The following is a 16909-nucleotide window of genomic DNA, read 5'->3' as shown; positions in this document are numbered from 1 at the left end:
AAGAAAAGCAAAAACCAGGATTGGGATATGCGGGGTTGTATGTGTGCGCATTCTCAAGCTCTCCTGCATGGAGAGAAACTTAAGCAGGGGTCAGCAACCTTTTTCAGCTGTGGGCTGGTCCACCGTCCCTCAGATCATGTGGGGGGCCGGACTATATTTTGAAAATAAAAATTAAAAAATGAACGAATCCCTATGCCCTACAAATAATCCAGAGATTCATTTTAAATAAAAGCACACATTCTACTCGTGTAAAAACACCAGGAAGGCCCCACAAATAATCCAGAGATGCATTTTAAATAAACGGACACATTCTACTCATGTAAAAACATGCTGATTCTGACTGCGGGCCAGATTGAGAAGGCGATTGGGCCGCATCCGGCCCCCGGGTCTTAGGTTGCCTACCCCTGAACTTAAGCACCTTAACCAGCCCTATGTCTAGTAATGAAAGATTCTATGTGGTTCACTCTCCTTGATGTATGTAGTTTATTACTATAAATGGGGCTGTGTGTAAAAGACACATGGGTGGAATTTGACCAGGGCATTAAACTCAGGATACTGGAATATCTCTGAATTTGTTATATTTCTAGTCCTTTGTGCTCGGAAGCTTGAGAGACGATACCTACTGAAATGTCAGGTCCACAGTGGGAATGACTGAGCAGGAATTCCACAAGATGGGATTGGGATAATTGGTATATAATTAATCATGATTTCTTGTCTTTGGCTAGGAGGTTGGCTTGGCACTTCGAACTTTACTGGCTACAGTGGACGAGACCATCCCAGTGCTCCCGACAAGCACCCACAGAGAGGTAGATGATTCATGCTTTAATTTATAGATGGCAGGCCTGCACTTCAGTGCACTCTGCAGTCATTGGTCTGGGTTGTGGGTTGAGCAGCACAGAGCCTCTGGAGCCCCTCATATGCTAGCCTTCCCATGAATACAGCCCTTCATATAGAAGTGTAATCAGCAACCAGTTTGGACCCATTAGTGGTATAGCAGCCTCATCTGGCTACTGGGACTTAGGAGAACAGCGTAATGGAGCATGTCCATTGGGAGGCAAGAGTTGCAGGGGTGGGACACACTGTTTACAAACAGCAAAAAGTCATCACCAGCTTTACTATGCTAAGCGAATGGTCTCCCCCTAGTGGCACAGCAATAAAACTGCTAGCACACTTGCAAAGCTAAGCTCTGAAATCCAGGGACCTACCGTATTTTTCGCTCTATAACACGCACCTGACCATAACACGCACGTAGTTTTTAGAGGAGGAAAAGAAGAAAATATTCTAAATGAAACAGTGGATGTATGATTTTTGTGGTTCATGCTGTGGCCACAGACGTGATCTGATGGTGAGTTTGGGGTAGCCCAATGCAAAAATCCTGAGGATCCAGGTGGATCCATGCTTTGTAACCATGTTTTTGCGCCATTGCAGCCCCATGAAACAGTGGGTGTGTGGGTGTTTTTTGGTGCAGGCTGTAACCATGGATATGCTATGTGATCTGATGGTGAACTTGGGGTGACCCAGTGCAAAAATCCTGAGGATCCATGTGGATCCGTGCTTTGTAACCACGTTTTAAGTGGGGAGGGAAGGAAAAGCATTCAAGGGACAAGGAACACGCGTGGGGTGTGTGGAGGATGCGGCTAATAATGCAGGAGAGGGGTTTAAAGGGAGAAGGAGCTCGCGTGGGGTGTGTGGAAAAGGAGCTTTTCGGTGAGCTGAGGAGGGAGGGAAAGAGCACTCTTGCTTTAAAGGAGCCAACCGGACAGCAGCCACTTACAGCTCCTTTCCTCTCCCGCTTTACTCCTTCTCTCCCTCTTTGCTGCTTTACGCAGCTAATGGCGAATCCCCTGCAACCCAAGTCCTGCTCAGCGGATCAGCTGAGACGCTGGGAGAATCATAATTTTCCCCCTCTCCCTCATCCCATGCCTCATCCTGTCCCCAGCAGCCTTTTTAAAAACTTTTTTACTGGTTTTCACTGTGCTCGTGGCTCAGAGCCCTCCTGTGCCCTGCCGTCCCTCTGCAGCCTCGTTGCTCCTTATAGAGCGCACGGACCTTTGCTAGCTGAGGCTGCAGCAGCTGTTGCTGGCTACGTGGCGCTTTTCCTGGCTCGCTATGGCTCCTGTCTGTCCCTCCTCGCGTGTAAGCGGCTGCTGCCCGCTTTGCTGCCATGGCTCTCCTTCCCTCCCTCCTCTCGGCTCCTCCCCCTCCTCCTGGCTGTAAAGCAAGCAAAGCTAGAGCCATGCAAAGCCCTGCAAGCTGCTCCCGCTTTGCTTGACTGACGGCAGCCATGGCTCCGGTCAAGTGCATTTGCTCTGTAACACGCACAGGCATTTTCCCTTACTTTCTAGGAGCAAAAAAGTGTGTGTTTTGGAGCGAAAATTACGGTAATAAATTCCATTATAGCCCCTGGGGAAAACAGTACAGTGGAACCTTGGTTGCCGAACAATTCAGAACTCGAACACTGACAACCCGGAAGTGAATGCTTCTGTTTTCGAACATATTTCAGAATGGATTAAGTTTGAAAACCAAGGTTCCACTTTAGTGGCCATGACTATTATTTAGTGAGTTTCACACCTAAGTGACTTATTTTTTAATTACATTTACATAACCACCTTTATCTTCCAAAGATCTCAAGGTGGTATGCATGGTTCTCCACCCCATTTTATCAGAGAGATAAGGTCTGGCAGGCTTCTGCTTTGGCAGGCTTCTGTTGTGCAGCACACATACCAAAACTCTTGAGCAAAAGCAGTCACACAGCGGTCAGGAATAAAGCTTTCTGTCTTCTGTGCGTCGATGTGCATAAATCAGGCTCTCACGCAGTTACTAAAACTAAAAGCACTTCATTTACAGCATTCTAACCATTATCACGGAACACTCGGAAGTGACGCAGTCTCTCCCCGCCCCACAGTAGGCAGGACGTACACTGGGCTGTTTAACCCTGTAAGCTCAGGTTCTCCTCACATTTCATCCTCACGACCCTGTGAGGTAGGTTAGGCTAAGAGGTGACTGGCCCAAGGTCACCCACAGTGGGGATTTGAACCCTGCTCTCCTGTCCTTGTCCACCACTCTTTAACCATTACAACACACTGGCTCTGCAGGGACATTGAACATTTCCAACTAAAGGTCCAGTGGTTTTCATTGGGAATAGAAGTCCCTCCCATCACCAAGATGAGTATTGTAGCACCTTTTGCCTTTCCCTACACCAGGTGTCATCCTGATTCTTCTCTCTTCCAGATTGAGATGGCCCAGAAACTCCTGAACTCTGACCTCGCTGAACTGATTAACAAGATGAAGCTGGCTCAGCAATATGTCATGACTAGCCTGCAGCAGGAATACAAAAAGCAGATGCTCACGGCAGCTCATGCTCTGGCTGTGGATGCCAAAAACTTGCTGGATGTTATTGACCAAGCCAGGCTAAAATCGATTGGCCAGTCCAGGCCCCACTAAATGCAGAGGGAAGTTTGCATTGTGCAGTTGGGAGAGCCTTGCTCCCTTAATGGGCAAATTAGCCTTCCAGCAGAAATGAGAATTGACCCTTCCTGGTCCTGGATTTCCAGTAATTCCCATGCTGCTTAACAAAATGACGCCTGTTGGTTCTTCTATCTTCAAGCATCTTTCCCCCCCCTAATTGACAATGCCAGGAAAAGTCTGAGATTGAAAACGTGTCAATTTTCACAGAACTGTATCTGCACAGAATCGGTGGACATCAATTTGAAATTTTCACATTACGTGGAATGTGGATCTCTTCATTTGCCAAGGGTTTTTGTTGCTGTTTAAGAAAAAGGAACAAGTCAAAGACCCTGAACTTTCCAAGGTGCAGAACTGAGCAAAGGTATTGTGAAGAATTCTGGGAAACCTCAGGGCTGAGAATTCTTGCCCACAATATGCGAACTGTCCAGACTGGAATACTTTTTTTTATTAGAACACTTAAAGCCGCAAAATGCTAATCACAATTTACAGAGAAAGATTAAAAAGCTATATTTTCAAAGCGCCTGTCATTTCAAAACAGAAAGTCCTCTTCATCCATTTGTTTCCCTCCCCTTCCATGTGGACGTGTGAAGCATTGGATTGGAAAGTAGTTGTAGAACACCAACAGAGAACTTGTCTTTTTCACCAGAATAACATGCCAGTTTTTTGTAGCAGTTGTTTTCCTTGGAAGCAAAAACAAGCTGCTTTGTACCAGAGCAACTCAAAGCTGAATTTAGAAGAAAATGTTATGTAACCATACATGTTCCCCATTTTTATATAATTTATAAAGAAAGATTAAAGCCATGATGAATATTTTAAACCTGCCATTGGTGTGCCTGATTAAGGGATTATAATGAAATAATGGGAAAATGTGATGTAATTGTTTCTTGGCAACTTAGTACAGAATTCTCTTCCTAATTTGTTTGTCTCTCTACTCCTCTGTAATGGTAGGTCACCTTGTGTGGTATCAAACAGAATCCTCTCTGGAATCATTCTGGGGGGAAATCCCTAAAAAATGGCTCCTTTCCAAGTTCCTCCCTATACAAAGGACTATGAATACCTTCAGTGTATTTTTTAAGAATAGTGAAATAAGGATTGTCTTGGATGGGGGTAGACACAATTAGCATGAAATTAATTGTTAAGGGATTCTGGACTCCTAGGAGTTTGAGGACTAGGGTCTAAAAGGCCTATAATCCTTGCCATTCTACATCACCTTATTGCTTTCACCTACCAGCAGTTCTTTCCTTTACAGGTTGGGGTGGGGAACCTCCAGTCCATGAAACAAAACATGGCACCATCAGGCTTGTCAGTACATTGAGGAAGCGCCACCATCGTACTTCAGGAGTGGTACATGTGGGGCTCTCACCTTAGATCCAGCTGATGGGGAGATCTGATCACAACTTCAACATGCATGCCAATTCTTGTTAAGTTTAATGAAGAAATTGGGGGGGGGGGTAAATTTAAATCCTTCTGCAGCAGAACTCAGCCCCAGATGCAACAAAACATGTCTCTCCTGTATTGGTCTCTTCAGCCACAGCAGGCGCTACAACTTTCCAAAAGTTTGACTTCATCCCTGAAGGTGCACTCCTCCATTGTTTGCAGAGGTGAGGGAGATAAGATTCACTACCTCTGCTGTAGAGAAACAATTTCTAAAACCATCAGGATGTAAACAGGAAAACTAATACCTAGATGAATGTTTCCCAAGACCCTCTGAACTCCGCCTGTTGGTAACTGCGGGTGGCCAGAGGTCTGTTGCATTCAGGTGCAGCTTTCAGGCTTCCCACAGGCACCTCGTTGGCCACTATTGTGCAAGATGCTGGCCAAATCCAGCAGACTCACCTCATGTATTACCAGAACAAATGAGCAAATGAGATTCCATTTACATGCTTTTGTATCTTTATTAGCAAAGAGTACAAAAAGTTTGCTTAGTCAAAGAGACCAAAGCCCATGTCATCATCGGATTCTTCTGACTCTTCTTTCTTTTCTTCCTCTTTCTTCTCCTCAGCTGCAAAATTAATATTGATTAGAATACAGAAATCTCAGTCCACACCCATTAAGCTGTTATATAGCATGTATACTGGATGACTCTGTCGCAGCCCCTAAGCTGTGGAACACCCACCCCAGAAGTGTGTGACACCTCCACTGAACAGGTTTTAGATAATGCTGAACTGCTTTGCCCTGCCTTTTGACCCTTGAGGTGTATGCTTTGAGGACCAAACTTGTTAGGTGCAGATTACCACCACACAAATTGTGGACAACCTAATTATCCACAAAGAGGAAAAAAGAGACATTTAAAGCATGGCTTGTTAGTCCCTTTCTGGGAAAAATTGCATCCCACTTAAATGGATCTAAGGGCCTCCTAAATAAGGAAATAATTTCACTTACCGGGAGCAGCAGCACCAGCAGGAGCCCCTCCACCGGCTGGGGCTGAAGCCGCTGGAGCACCGCCGCCAACTCCTACATTACAGATGAGACTTCCAATGTCAATGTTGGCCAAGGCCTAGTCAGAATAAACAAGTTACTAAAAACGCAAGCATATCAATTTGAATGACAACCACCCATCGTACAGCACAAACTTAGAACCAGTTACTGCTCTAGAACTGCTAAGAGTTGTAATAGTAAAATCAGCACTGCTGTCCCCAGAATACATAAATCTGCCAGCCAAGCACCATATGTAGATACTTAGTGTTGGATTTCCATCAGCAAGGCCCTTGGTAAGGTATGATGGGAGTTGTGATCCAACAGCACCCTAAAGGCAGCAGACTAGAATATATTATTTCCATAAATGTATTTCTACTAGATGACTTGTTCCTCATTAGTCTTACCTTTGCAAAAAGTCCAGGCCAGAAAGGTTCAACATTCACTCCGGCTGCTTTGATTAGGGCATTGATTTTGTCCTCCTAAACAAGCGTTAAGAAAATTATTAAAGAAATGAGATCACAGATCATACTCCACCCCTGCCCCAAAATGCATTTATATGCCTCCATCATTAAATCAAAAGGCATTACTAGGTGCATAGCATATGTGACACCCCCTATCTGAATAATTTGAAATTAACATCTCAAAATAGTCTGTAGTACTCCCTACCCTCTTATTTGAGTACACTTCATATAGTTCACACTCTCTCTATATATAGATAGTGTGTAGGCTACAAGGCTGCTAAGGAATTGTTAAAATTACTTTCCTAATTGAGCCTTAGCACCCCATTGAAGAGAAACAGCGCGTTTTTTAGTTATTTTCCCATTTCTACATGCTGAGCTTGGAGAACCTCTGCATACCCTTATACCGCATCATCCATAGCCAGTACATGCTGCACATTGCTGCACGTTGCTGACAGGTTGGTGCAGGCTGCCTTAAAAGACAGCATAGGCTGAAGGCCCTACACATTACATTTATAGGTCCTAAAACAACATTCCTCCCCCCCCCGGCCTTCTGATAGTCTCCTAGCTTTGAGATGGGTAGCCAATTTACCACCCCTTTGCATGATGTGAAGATCCAACCCGCATCATCCTTAACCATTTGCGATGCTGGCTGGGGTTGATGGGAGCTGGGTGTCCACTGAGGACTGCCCCTAGTCTGCAGTGTTGTGGGATGAAGCAAAACACAGGATGAAAGCTAAGCAGCTATAAGCACCCAGCATCCTAGGGTCAGAAGAGCCCTCCTGGATGACGCCAAAGACCCATCTAGTCCATCATCCTGTCCTCGTGACAGCCAGCCAGGTGCCTGCAGGAACCCGCCGGTGCTCTCTCAACCTGCAACTCCTATCAGTTGGTATTCAGAAGCATACTACCTCCCCACAGAGGAATAGCACAGCCACTGTGTCTACTAGCCATTGCTAGCCCAGCTTCCCACCAATTTGCCTAATCCCCCTTCTGAAGTCAGAGCAGTTTGTGGCTGTCACTACATGGGGTGAAGAGGAATCACATAACTGTAGCATTGAAGGGGATCCCAAGGGTCATCAAGTGCAGAAATAGCAGCTAAAGAACGCCCAACAGATGGCCTCCAACCTCTGATTAAAAACCAAGGAAGGAGAGACCACCAGGTGCAGAAACCTCCTACCCCTTTGCTTCTCTTTTCCTACAGAGCCAAATGCCCACACTGATTTCTGGCGAGGGCAGCAAATATCTTCAATGTGGCTCCCCCCACGGGGCACATTGTTGGTGACCTTTTCTCACGGAGTTAAATGAAATGCTCTCCCCAGGGACACCTGCAATTTCAGGCTCCAGGAGAAAACGTTCGTTTTCTTCCTTTTTGTAAATATAAACCATATAATCACATACATTATTTTTCCCCCTTTCCCCGCCACCAAGCACTTCCCTCAGCTCCTCTCCCCGATTTCTCTTCACATACTTTCTCTACATATTATAAAGTTGTACATATCCTTACATATCTGTCCATCATGTTATTAACTGATAAATTTGTGTATGCTTATTCAAAACCTGTCAAGGAGTCCAGTTCTTTTTGTTGTCTTGAGAAAACGTTCGTTTTCGACCAAGCCTTTGCCTAACACCCTATCTAATTTTAAATTTTATTTTTGGAGGGGCATTGTTTTGACTGCGCACATTGTGATTTTTATCTTGTTTTTTATGCTGTTAATCGGAAGGCAGCATATGGATCAAATAAGTAAAATTAGCAGAGGGCTTTGCTGGATAAATGATAACAATAATAATAATTATTTCTATGCCGCCCATCTGGCTGAGTTTCCCCAGCCGCTCTGGGCGGCTCCCAATCAAGTGTTAAAAATAATACAGCATGAAATATTAAAAACTTCCCTGAACAGGGCTGCCTTCAGATGTCTTTTAAAGATAGGAATTGCTGCTAATTTCCTTCACATCTGAAGGGAGGGTGTTCCACAGGGTGGGTGCCACTACCGAGAAGGCCCTCTGTTTGGTTCCCTGTAACCTCACTTCTTGCAATGAGGGAACCGCCAGAAGGCCCTCGGCGCTGGATCTCAGTGTCCGGGCTGAACGATGGGGGTGGAGACGCTCCTTCAGGTATACTGGACCGAGGCCGTTTAGAGCTTTAAAGATCAGCAATAACACTTTGAATTGTGCTCAGAAACGTACTGGGAGATCTGTCAGGACTGGTGTTATATGGTCTCGGTGGCCACTTCCAGTCACCAGTCTAGCTGCCGCATTCTGGATTAGTTTTAGTTTCCGAGTCACCTTCAAAGGTAGCCCCACGTAGAGCGCATTGCAGTAGTCCAAGCGGGAGATAACTAGAGCATGCACCACTCTGGCCAGACAGTCCGCAGGCAGGTAGGGTCTCAGCCTGTATACCAGATGGAGCTGAAAGAGCTGCCCTGGATACAGAATTAACCTGCGCCTCCATGGACAGCATGGCTCCCAGGCTGCGCACCTGGTCCTTCAGGGGCACAGTTACCCCATTCAGGACCAGGGAATGAGCTTAGGTCAAGCACGTGGCCAGAAGGGACACTTGAACCAGCGGGGCTGGACCAGGCCTGCTCTTCCTTCTGCCCCTTTAGCTCCTCTCCCCGAGTGGCCGTTCTCCCTCCACGTGCCGCGACGTTCCGGCGCATGCGCCCTGAGCCCCTCCGCGCGCGGCCTCCCCCTTTCCCTCACCGTGACGGTGACTTCGTCGTCGTGCAGGATGAGGGCGGAGTAGATGCAGGCGAGCTCGGAGACGGAGGCCATGGCGGTGCGCGGTGCTAGTCGCCGGCTGGGAAATCGGCCTTAGCTTCCACTGAAGGACACAGCACCTTGCGCGCCTCGCTGAGGGAGCTTGGAGAAAGGGAAGGCCCCTCGCCGCCGGCCGAGCTTATAAAGGCTGCCCCAGCCAATCCCGGCTCGCTCGCGGCGGGGCGCTCTGGCCAATAGCGGAGAGCGTGGCGGACGATGAACCAGTCGCGTTGCGGCGGGGCGGGCTTTAGTCGGCGGTTGGAGAGGAAGGTCAGATTCGCGCGAGAGCACGAAGACCAATCGTAGCGAGGGATACTCCTCGGTTGGCGGCGGCCGCGAGGAGTCGAAGAGGCCAAAGCCAATCAGAGAGGCGGTTGTTACTTTCTTGCGTCGACGCCGTCTGGGGCCAAGAGGCTCCATGGGTAATGTGTCTAGACTTCAGAAAATTCTAGAGTAACCCATCGCACGTTCTGAGGAGAGAGATTCTGGTTACACACTGGAAGCCATATTTAAATCCTGGGGGAAATGTAGGCGCCAGAGAACAATTATACGAGGGAAGGCGAGTCTGCGGCCCTTGCCAGGGAAAATCATGAGAACCGTCATTTCTAAAAAGTGACTGAGAATTGTAGCTCTGTGTGAACCAGGATTCTTGGGGGATAAATGTGTAGTATGCTTTTAATTATGTACTATTTTATTCTGTATTTTTATGCTGTGAACCACCTTGAGATATTCAGATGAAAGGCGGTAGGCAAATTTGAAAAAAATTAATAATAATAATAAGATGCCCCCATCCTTGAAAGCCTTGTTATCTCTTCATTTAGGAGAGTCCCTGAATTACTCTGGCGCTTCGCTGATGACGTCACGGAGGCGACGGGGTGGGGGGAGTCCCCGAACTACGTTCCCCGCCGCCTCCCTTCTTGCTTGGAAGTACAGTATCGAAACATCAAAGCCAACCAATGTATGTTGCTGTTCAGCGCCTGCGCAGTGCCTCCTTTGAGCCACCCACGCAAGCGGAGCCGCTTCCACCAACAAAGATGGCCACCGGAAGTCGAAGGAGAGAGGCTGTTCCGCTACCTCTCAAACGCCTTGTGCGCATGTCGCATGAGGATGGGAACGCTTTTAAGCCTCGGTTGTTGCTCCGTTGCTAGGCGGCGTGGGAGTCAGCCAATAGCGGAGGAGGAAGGGGGCGGGCAGCTGTTTTTTAAACTCTTGGAGGGGCCCCATTCACAGTCCTGGGCTCATTTAAGTAAGCCGGAGCGGCCAAACTCCACCCCCTCCCGCCACAGAAACACCGCTGCCTCCCGATCAACGCTGCGTCGCTCAAGCCTTTGTCTCTTTCTTTTTTTCCTGCCTGGCAGAAGAAATGCAGGCAAAGTTGACTGGCCCTTTGGCGCCACTACTGAGAGGGCTACCTTAGCAACACTAAGCATTGGCGCCAATGCTCAGAGATCGTTCTCTGCTCAGGATTGGGCTATGGGGAGGGGAAATAGAACTAGGAGGGAGGGAGGACAAAAACCTGATTTTTCGAGGAAAAAGTGCTAATTAGAAGGAGGGGAATAATTTGGGTATGTGATCACCCCACATCACACTCCAATATCTTCTCGGTGGGAATTTCCTGCTTTGCCCTGCTAGGACCTTTAAGTTTCCTAAGTTTCCCCAGTTCCTAGGGTCAAGTATACCTCTCTGAGGATAACGGGGTCCCGTCCCCCCAATAACTCTCATTACTCATAACAAACTATAATTCCCAGGATTCACTGGAGGGAAGCCAGGACAGTTTAAAGTGGTATCATAGTGCTTTAAATGTGTAGTAATGACAGGGCCTAAGACGAAACACACAAGCCATGCCTCTTTAGCAGGATACAGTGGTACCTCAGGTTAAGTACTTAATTTGTTCCGGAGGTCTGTTCTTAACCTGAAACTGTTCTTAACCTGAAGCACCACTTTAGCTAATGGGGCTGCTGCCCCACCGGAGCACGATTTCTGTTCTCATCCTGAAGCAAAGTTCTTAACCTGAGGTACTATTTCTGGGTTAGCGGAGTCTGTAACCTGAAACATATGTAATCTGAAGCGTATGTAACCTGAGGTACCACTGTATGTCTGACATGGCTGGAGGATGGAGTGGTGGCAGCTGGGTTGACGTGTCCTCAGTCATTCCACCTGCTTTCAAAGTTCTCTTGGCCTCCCTCTCTTCCAATCAAGGAACTGGGCCCCAGCAGCATGGCTTGGTGGGTCAGCTATGGCTTTGAAACTGCTCCCACACCTATAGCGGTTTCTGGTCTGGGTTCAATGCAGTTGCTGTGCTTGCCAAGCCAGCAACTGAAGCTCTAGGCAGCAAGACGGGCTGTGACTGGGTTGCCAACTTTGCACCTTTGCAGTTTAATGTCGCTGAAAGGTCACAGCAACTTGCTGCCTTCTAGACCTTAGTAACACTTCGAGGCTAATAGGTAAAGTGACAGCCTCATTATGCCACAACCTTGTTGCCCCAGCTTCAGAAGTGGCATGTAAAAGGTCCTGGGTTCAATCTCCACCAGCATCTTCAAGTAGAGCAGCTGACAGAAGAGACAATACTGAGATCGACAGACTAATGGTCTGATTCAGTACAAGGCAGCTTCCTATGTTCATTATACTGTACTGCAAATAAGGCAGAAAACATAATTGTCCTAGGGTCCGTTAAAAATAGCTCACATTGGCTTCCCTGTGTATGGGCACTAGAGATATCTTGCATTTATTTAGGCATAATTTCTAGAAATTCTGAGGATGATAAAATGTGGGTGGATGAACGAGGTATACTGTTAGGTGGATTTGTAACTGGTTAACTGACCAAACCTAATGAATATTCATTATCGGTTCCTTATGATCCTGGGAAAAAATTGACAAGTGGGGGTGCTGCAGGGTTCTGTCCTGGGTTGTTCAACATCTTTGTAAATGACATGAAGGAATCAAGGGAATGTTTATCAAATTTGCAGATGACACCAAACTGGGAGAGGTACCTAATGCCACAGAAGACAGAATCAGAATACAAAATGACTTCAACGGATTGGAGAACTGGGCCCAAGTTAACAAAATTAATTTCAGTAGGGACAGATGTAAGGTCCTGCAGTTATGCAGGAATAAATAAATGCACAAATATAAGATGGGCTAAACCTGACTTAAAGAATCCAGGGGTCTTGGTGGACCACAAGCTTAACATGAGTCAACGGTGTGATGCAGCCGCAAAAAAGCTAATGCATCAACAGAAATATAATCTTCTGATCAAGAGAAGTAACAGTCCCACTCTATTCTGGCAGGGAGGTCAGAATCGCTCCAGAACACAAAAACCAATTGTTAGGGATAACCCAACATGACAAAGAGTTCACTTGGTGGAAAGAGACAGTAACATAGGTATGAGATGATCTTCTTGGGGTTGAGGCATTCTTTCATAGATGGGACAATACCACTGAAAAGACTCAGAAACAGGCGCCAAAAATAGTATTTTGTAAATGGGCATAGTTGGACTGGATTGTAGTATCTGCCTTCAAATATCACCATCATCACAACCATTTGATATTTATCACCAGCAACAACTTTTTTCTCTTCAACATCTTCGTTTCTTTAACTCCCAGCAAGAAGAGCTTGTGTCATGTCTGAAAACTAGGTTACTATATAGTGGCTTTCTGGATGTGACATTGCTGAACTGCTGCCCCACCCTCAAGAAAGAGACTGGTGGTCCAGTTAGTTATCAAAGGGTGCTGTGCAACACCGTGGTGTGGCGGGAAGGTTCAAGGACCATCAATATTATATTTTGGGAATGCTCTTAAGTAGCCGCATCGTTTTATATTTTCTGGATGTCTCGTGGCCGTATTACAAAGCGGTGGTGTTTTATGTCCTAATTCAAGCACTGCTGTGTGTCGCTCCTTTCCGTTTTACTTTCTTGTCAATGAAAAAAATCGCCGTGGCGCGAGCACATTTTTATTCCGAAAGCGTAGCTCAGAGGGAGAGAAAAAAAAGTTTGAGAACCACTGAGCTGGAGTCTCTGTGGGGCTTTTTGACCATCTTTGTCGAACCCGAAAGTGTGAGGTGATTTTAAAAAGTACGCGCGCACACGCAAAAAAACCCCCTTCCCCTCATGCTCTCTTCTTGTTTCTCGCTTCAAAAACATTCCAGCGCCTGGTCTTCTTGGGGGAAAAAAGATTTTGGCTTGTGTGTGGTTTTTTTTAAGTTTAAAAGTGCTACGTGAGGCGGCGAGGCACACGGTGCGACGAGGGCATCTGAGGCAACGGGGCCGCCACCGCCGCTGCGTGAGGGGAGGAAACGAAAGCCGGGAGCGGAGGAGGGCCGGCGCCTGACGGGGCGGAGCGTCTGGCTTCGCCGCCGCCGCGGCCTCCTCCTCCTCTCCCACCTCGTCCGCGGCCTCCGCCGGCTCCGCCCTCCGCCGCGGCGTCCTCCGCCGGCTCCTCCTCTCGGGCCCTGCCCGCCTCGCCTCAGCTCGGCTCCCTGCGCCCTCAGCAAAGCCACCATCACCCTGCTCGGCGCCGGAGTTTGGCGGGGGGGCCTCGGCAGCGGAGCTCCAGCCGACGAGGGAGGAGGAGGAGGAAGAAGAAGAGGAAGAGGAGAAGGCGGGCTTTATTTTTATTTCATTATCACCATTATTATTATTTTCCCTACCGCCTCGCCTCCTCCCTCCCCGCCCGCCGCCACCGCCGCTCTCCTCATAGAAGAAGAAGAAGAAAAGGGCGCCACGCCGCCCGCCCGAGGGCCGCCGCCATGTACACGGCGGGGGGAGCGGCCCCCGTCGCCGCGGGACCCGGTGAGTGAGCTGCCGCTTCTATTCCCCCCCCCCCAAACCCCGCCAGTTCCACGAGGGATCGGAGAGAAAGGCGGCGCTTCTCCCTCTTCTCCCCCCCCCCACAAAAAAATTAAATGGGTGGGCAGCGCTGAGGCGGGAACCGGGTTTGTGAGGAGAAAGAGAGAGGAAGGAGGCGCAGGAGTAGCAGCGAAGGAGGCGCACGAGGCGCCGCCAACGGTCTCTCGGGAGGGAGGGGGGAGAGGGAGGGAGGTGCGCGCGCTCCCTCTCGCGCGGCCGGGCTCTGTGAGGGGGCGCTCGGTACGTTTCCCTCAGAGCGGCCGCCGGCGGCGGCGGTCTCGCCTCAGCCGCCCGGCCTCCCTCTCTCGCTGCCGGCTCTCCTCCTCCTCCGCCAGCTGCCTGGGCGAGACCCGGAAAGAGGAGGATGGCGGCGGCAGCAGCAGCAGCGGGAGGGTGTCGGTTGCGGGTCGAGGGAGAAGAGGTTTTTTTAAAGGCTCCTCTTGCCCGCTTTTTTTACCTTAGCTGTGGAGTCGGTGGGTGGGGGGTGGAGAGGGCAAAGGAGGCGCTGCGCTTCCCGAGGCTCCTTTTTTTTAAAAAAAGTAATAAAAATCACTTGCACACAGACTTGCAGTTCGGCTCCCCCCTTTTTCCCGCAATTGATTTTTTAAAGTGAAAAGCACACGCACAACCCCCCCCCCCATAGACCGGTTGCGAGGGAGGGATGGGTAGCCTCGCGACAGCGCCGCCTGAGAGACCCCCTGGTGTGGGGGGCGTGTTGGGTGGTCGCGAAGCATCAGGGGCCCCGGCTGCGCGGAGGGGGGGGGAGAGAGGGAAGTGGGAAAATAAATAAATTAAGGGGGCGCCTGTGTGTGTTTTGTATGGCTGCCTCCTTTTGTGTTTTGGTAGTGGCTGCCCTCGCCGTGTTGTGGTTGCCTTTCTCTGTTGGCCCGTTTGCAGTTTTAAGAGAGTGAAGCCAGACAATGGGCATTGCCAAAAAGATGGGGTGGGTGATGGGGGCAGACAGGGTCTAGGTAGGGGAGGTGATGGCAGGAGTTTCTTTGCCCTGGGCTGGATGTGAAAAGAGTTCAATCTACTACTACAATCCAAGAGCTGCCATCCAAGAGGCCCACTGGTGCTAAAACAGAACCACTTTATTTTTGAATACGTATGCAGCACCACATATATAATGCCCACCTTTTATTCCTGCATCTCAGGGGGTTGGACTAGATGACCCTGGGGTCCCTTGCAACTCTACAATTCTATGATTCTATTTATGCACACATATATACGAAGCATAAGAAGAGCTCTGCTGGATCAGGCTGGTGGCTCATAGAATCATAGAGTTGGAAGAGACCACAAGGGCCATCGAGTCCAACCCCCTGCCAAGCAGGAAACACCATCAGAGCACTCCTGACATATGGTTGTCAAGCCTCTGCTTAAAGACCTCCAAAGTAGGAGACTCCACCACACTCCTTGGCAGCAAATTCCACTGTCAAACAGCTCTTACTGTCAGGAAGTTCTTCCTAATGTTTAGGTGGAATCTTCTTTCTTGTAGTTTGGATCCATTGCTCCGTGTCCGCTTCTCTGGAGCAGCAGAAAACAACCTTTCTCCCTCCTCTATGTGACATCCTTTTATATATTTGAACATGGCTATCATATCACCCCTTAACCTCCTCTTCTCCAGGCTAAACATGCCCAGCTCCCTTAGCCGTTCCTCATAAGGCATCGTTTCCAGGCCTTTGACCATTTTGGTTGCCCAATCGATTGGTTACGATCGGCAAGTCCTAGGCACTGAGGTTTTACCCACATCTAGCCCAGCATCCTGTTCTCACAGTGACCAACAACATACTTGTGGGAGTGTGTGTGTATATATATCACTATGTACATTATAAATGTATGTTTTTGTGTATGTGCACACATACACATACTGTTACACGTGTGTGCGCAAATGCATATATGCATTTGGGTTAGTGTGATGTGCTGGATTAGGGAGGTAAAGGTAAAGGTACCCCTGCCTGTACGGGCCAGTCGTGTCCGACTCTAGGGTTGTGCGCTCATCTCACTTAAGAGGCCGGGAGCCAGCGCTATTCGAAGACACTTCCGGGTCACGTGGCCAGCGTGATGAAGCTGCTCTGGCGAGCCAGCACCAGCGCAGCACACGGAAACGCCGTTTACCTTCCCGCTATAAAGCGGTACCTATTTATCTACTTGCACTTAGGGGTGCTTTCGAACTGCTAGGTGGGCAGGAGCTGGGACCGAAAGACGGGAGTTCACTCCGCCGCGGGGATTCGAACCGCCGACCACACGATCGGCAAGTCCTAGGCACTGAGGTTTTACCCATAGCGCCACCCGCGTCCCTGGATTAGGGAGACACAGGTTCAAATCCCCACTCAGGCATGAAGCTGACCAGCCTTGGGCCATTCATCCTCGCTTACAGATATTTATGCATTATATTTATATCCTGCCTTTCCTTCAGGCGCCCAAAGTGATGTACGTGGTTCTTCAGCTCCACGTTATCTTTACAGCTGTTTTGTATGGTAGGTTAGGTTAAGACAATAGTTACTGGTCCAAGATCACTTGGTGAGTCTTATAGCTGCATGGGGATTTGAATCCTGGTCCCACACTAACCACTACACAACACAGGTTCTTACAGTTGTGAGGAGTGGGGTGTTACGTGTGTTGCTCTGAGCTTCTTGGAGGAAGGATGGGATATAAACACAATAATATATCGCACACAGACACATATGCACACCCCATTTCTCATATGTCTGCATAGCATCTTGCTGCCAGCTGCACACCAAATGTTGCGCTTCTGTTTCAGTGCCCAGGTATGGTTACAAGTTTACTCACACTTCCAAGTTTACTGATATGGGGTAACTGCCACCGCCACCCCATTCACATTATGTCCATGTAGTATCTCTTCTGGATCCAGAACCTGCCAGAATAGGGAGGAAGATATTGTCTTATGTTAGGGGTCCATTTTTGGTTGTCAGAGTGACCTGACAATTTTTGTGCCCCTTCT

The 16909-nt window shown here is 48.5% G+C and overlaps 3 protein-coding genes across 17 annotated transcripts in view; 2 read left to right on the top strand and 1 right to left on the bottom strand.

Moving 5' to 3' along the window:
- The window catches only part of PTK2 (protein tyrosine kinase 2), a 221046-nt gene extending 216761 nt beyond the window's left edge, over positions 1-4285 (top strand). For all 14 annotated transcript variants that reach the window (XM_082235513.1, XM_082235524.1, XM_082235525.1 and 11 more), the window contains 2 exons: positions 726-806; positions 3232-4285. In XM_082235513.1, the coding sequence (XP_082091639.1) occupies positions 726-806; positions 3232-3444 (294 nt within the window). In that variant the 3' untranslated portion in view covers positions 3445-4285. The remainder of the gene's footprint in view (positions 1-725; positions 807-3231) is intronic.
- Positions 4286-5343: 1058 nt separating this feature from the next.
- On the bottom strand, positions 5344-9233 carry RPLP1 (ribosomal protein lateral stalk subunit P1). Its single transcript, XM_082236010.1, has 4 exons — positions 9048-9233; positions 6291-6365; positions 5851-5965; positions 5344-5470 (listed from the first exon to the last, which is right to left on the bottom strand). The coding sequence occupies exons 1-4, from the start codon at positions 9117-9119 to the stop codon at positions 5391-5393; spliced, it is 342 nt and encodes a 113-aa protein (XP_082092136.1). The 5' UTR covers positions 9120-9233; the 3' UTR covers positions 5344-5390.
- A 4517-nt stretch (positions 9234-13750) lies between these two features.
- AGO2 (argonaute RISC catalytic component 2) overlaps positions 13751-16909 on the top strand; it is a 47269-nt gene continuing 44110 nt past the window's right edge. For both annotated transcript variants that reach the window (XM_082235569.1, XM_082235568.1), the window contains exon 1: positions 13751-13890. In XM_082235569.1, coding sequence (XP_082091695.1) covers positions 13848-13890 — 43 coding nt within the window. In that variant the 5' untranslated portion in view covers positions 13751-13847. The remainder of the gene's footprint in view (positions 13891-16909) is intronic.

The sequence above is a fragment of the Podarcis vaucheri genome (assembly GCF_965113315.1).
Source record: "Podarcis vaucheri genome assembly, chromosome: 8".
NCBI lineage: Eukaryota > Metazoa > Chordata > Lepidosauria > Squamata > Lacertidae > Podarcis > Podarcis vaucheri.
Note: the sequence above shows the minus strand (reverse complement) of the source record. Positions and strands in the feature narration are given on the sequence as shown.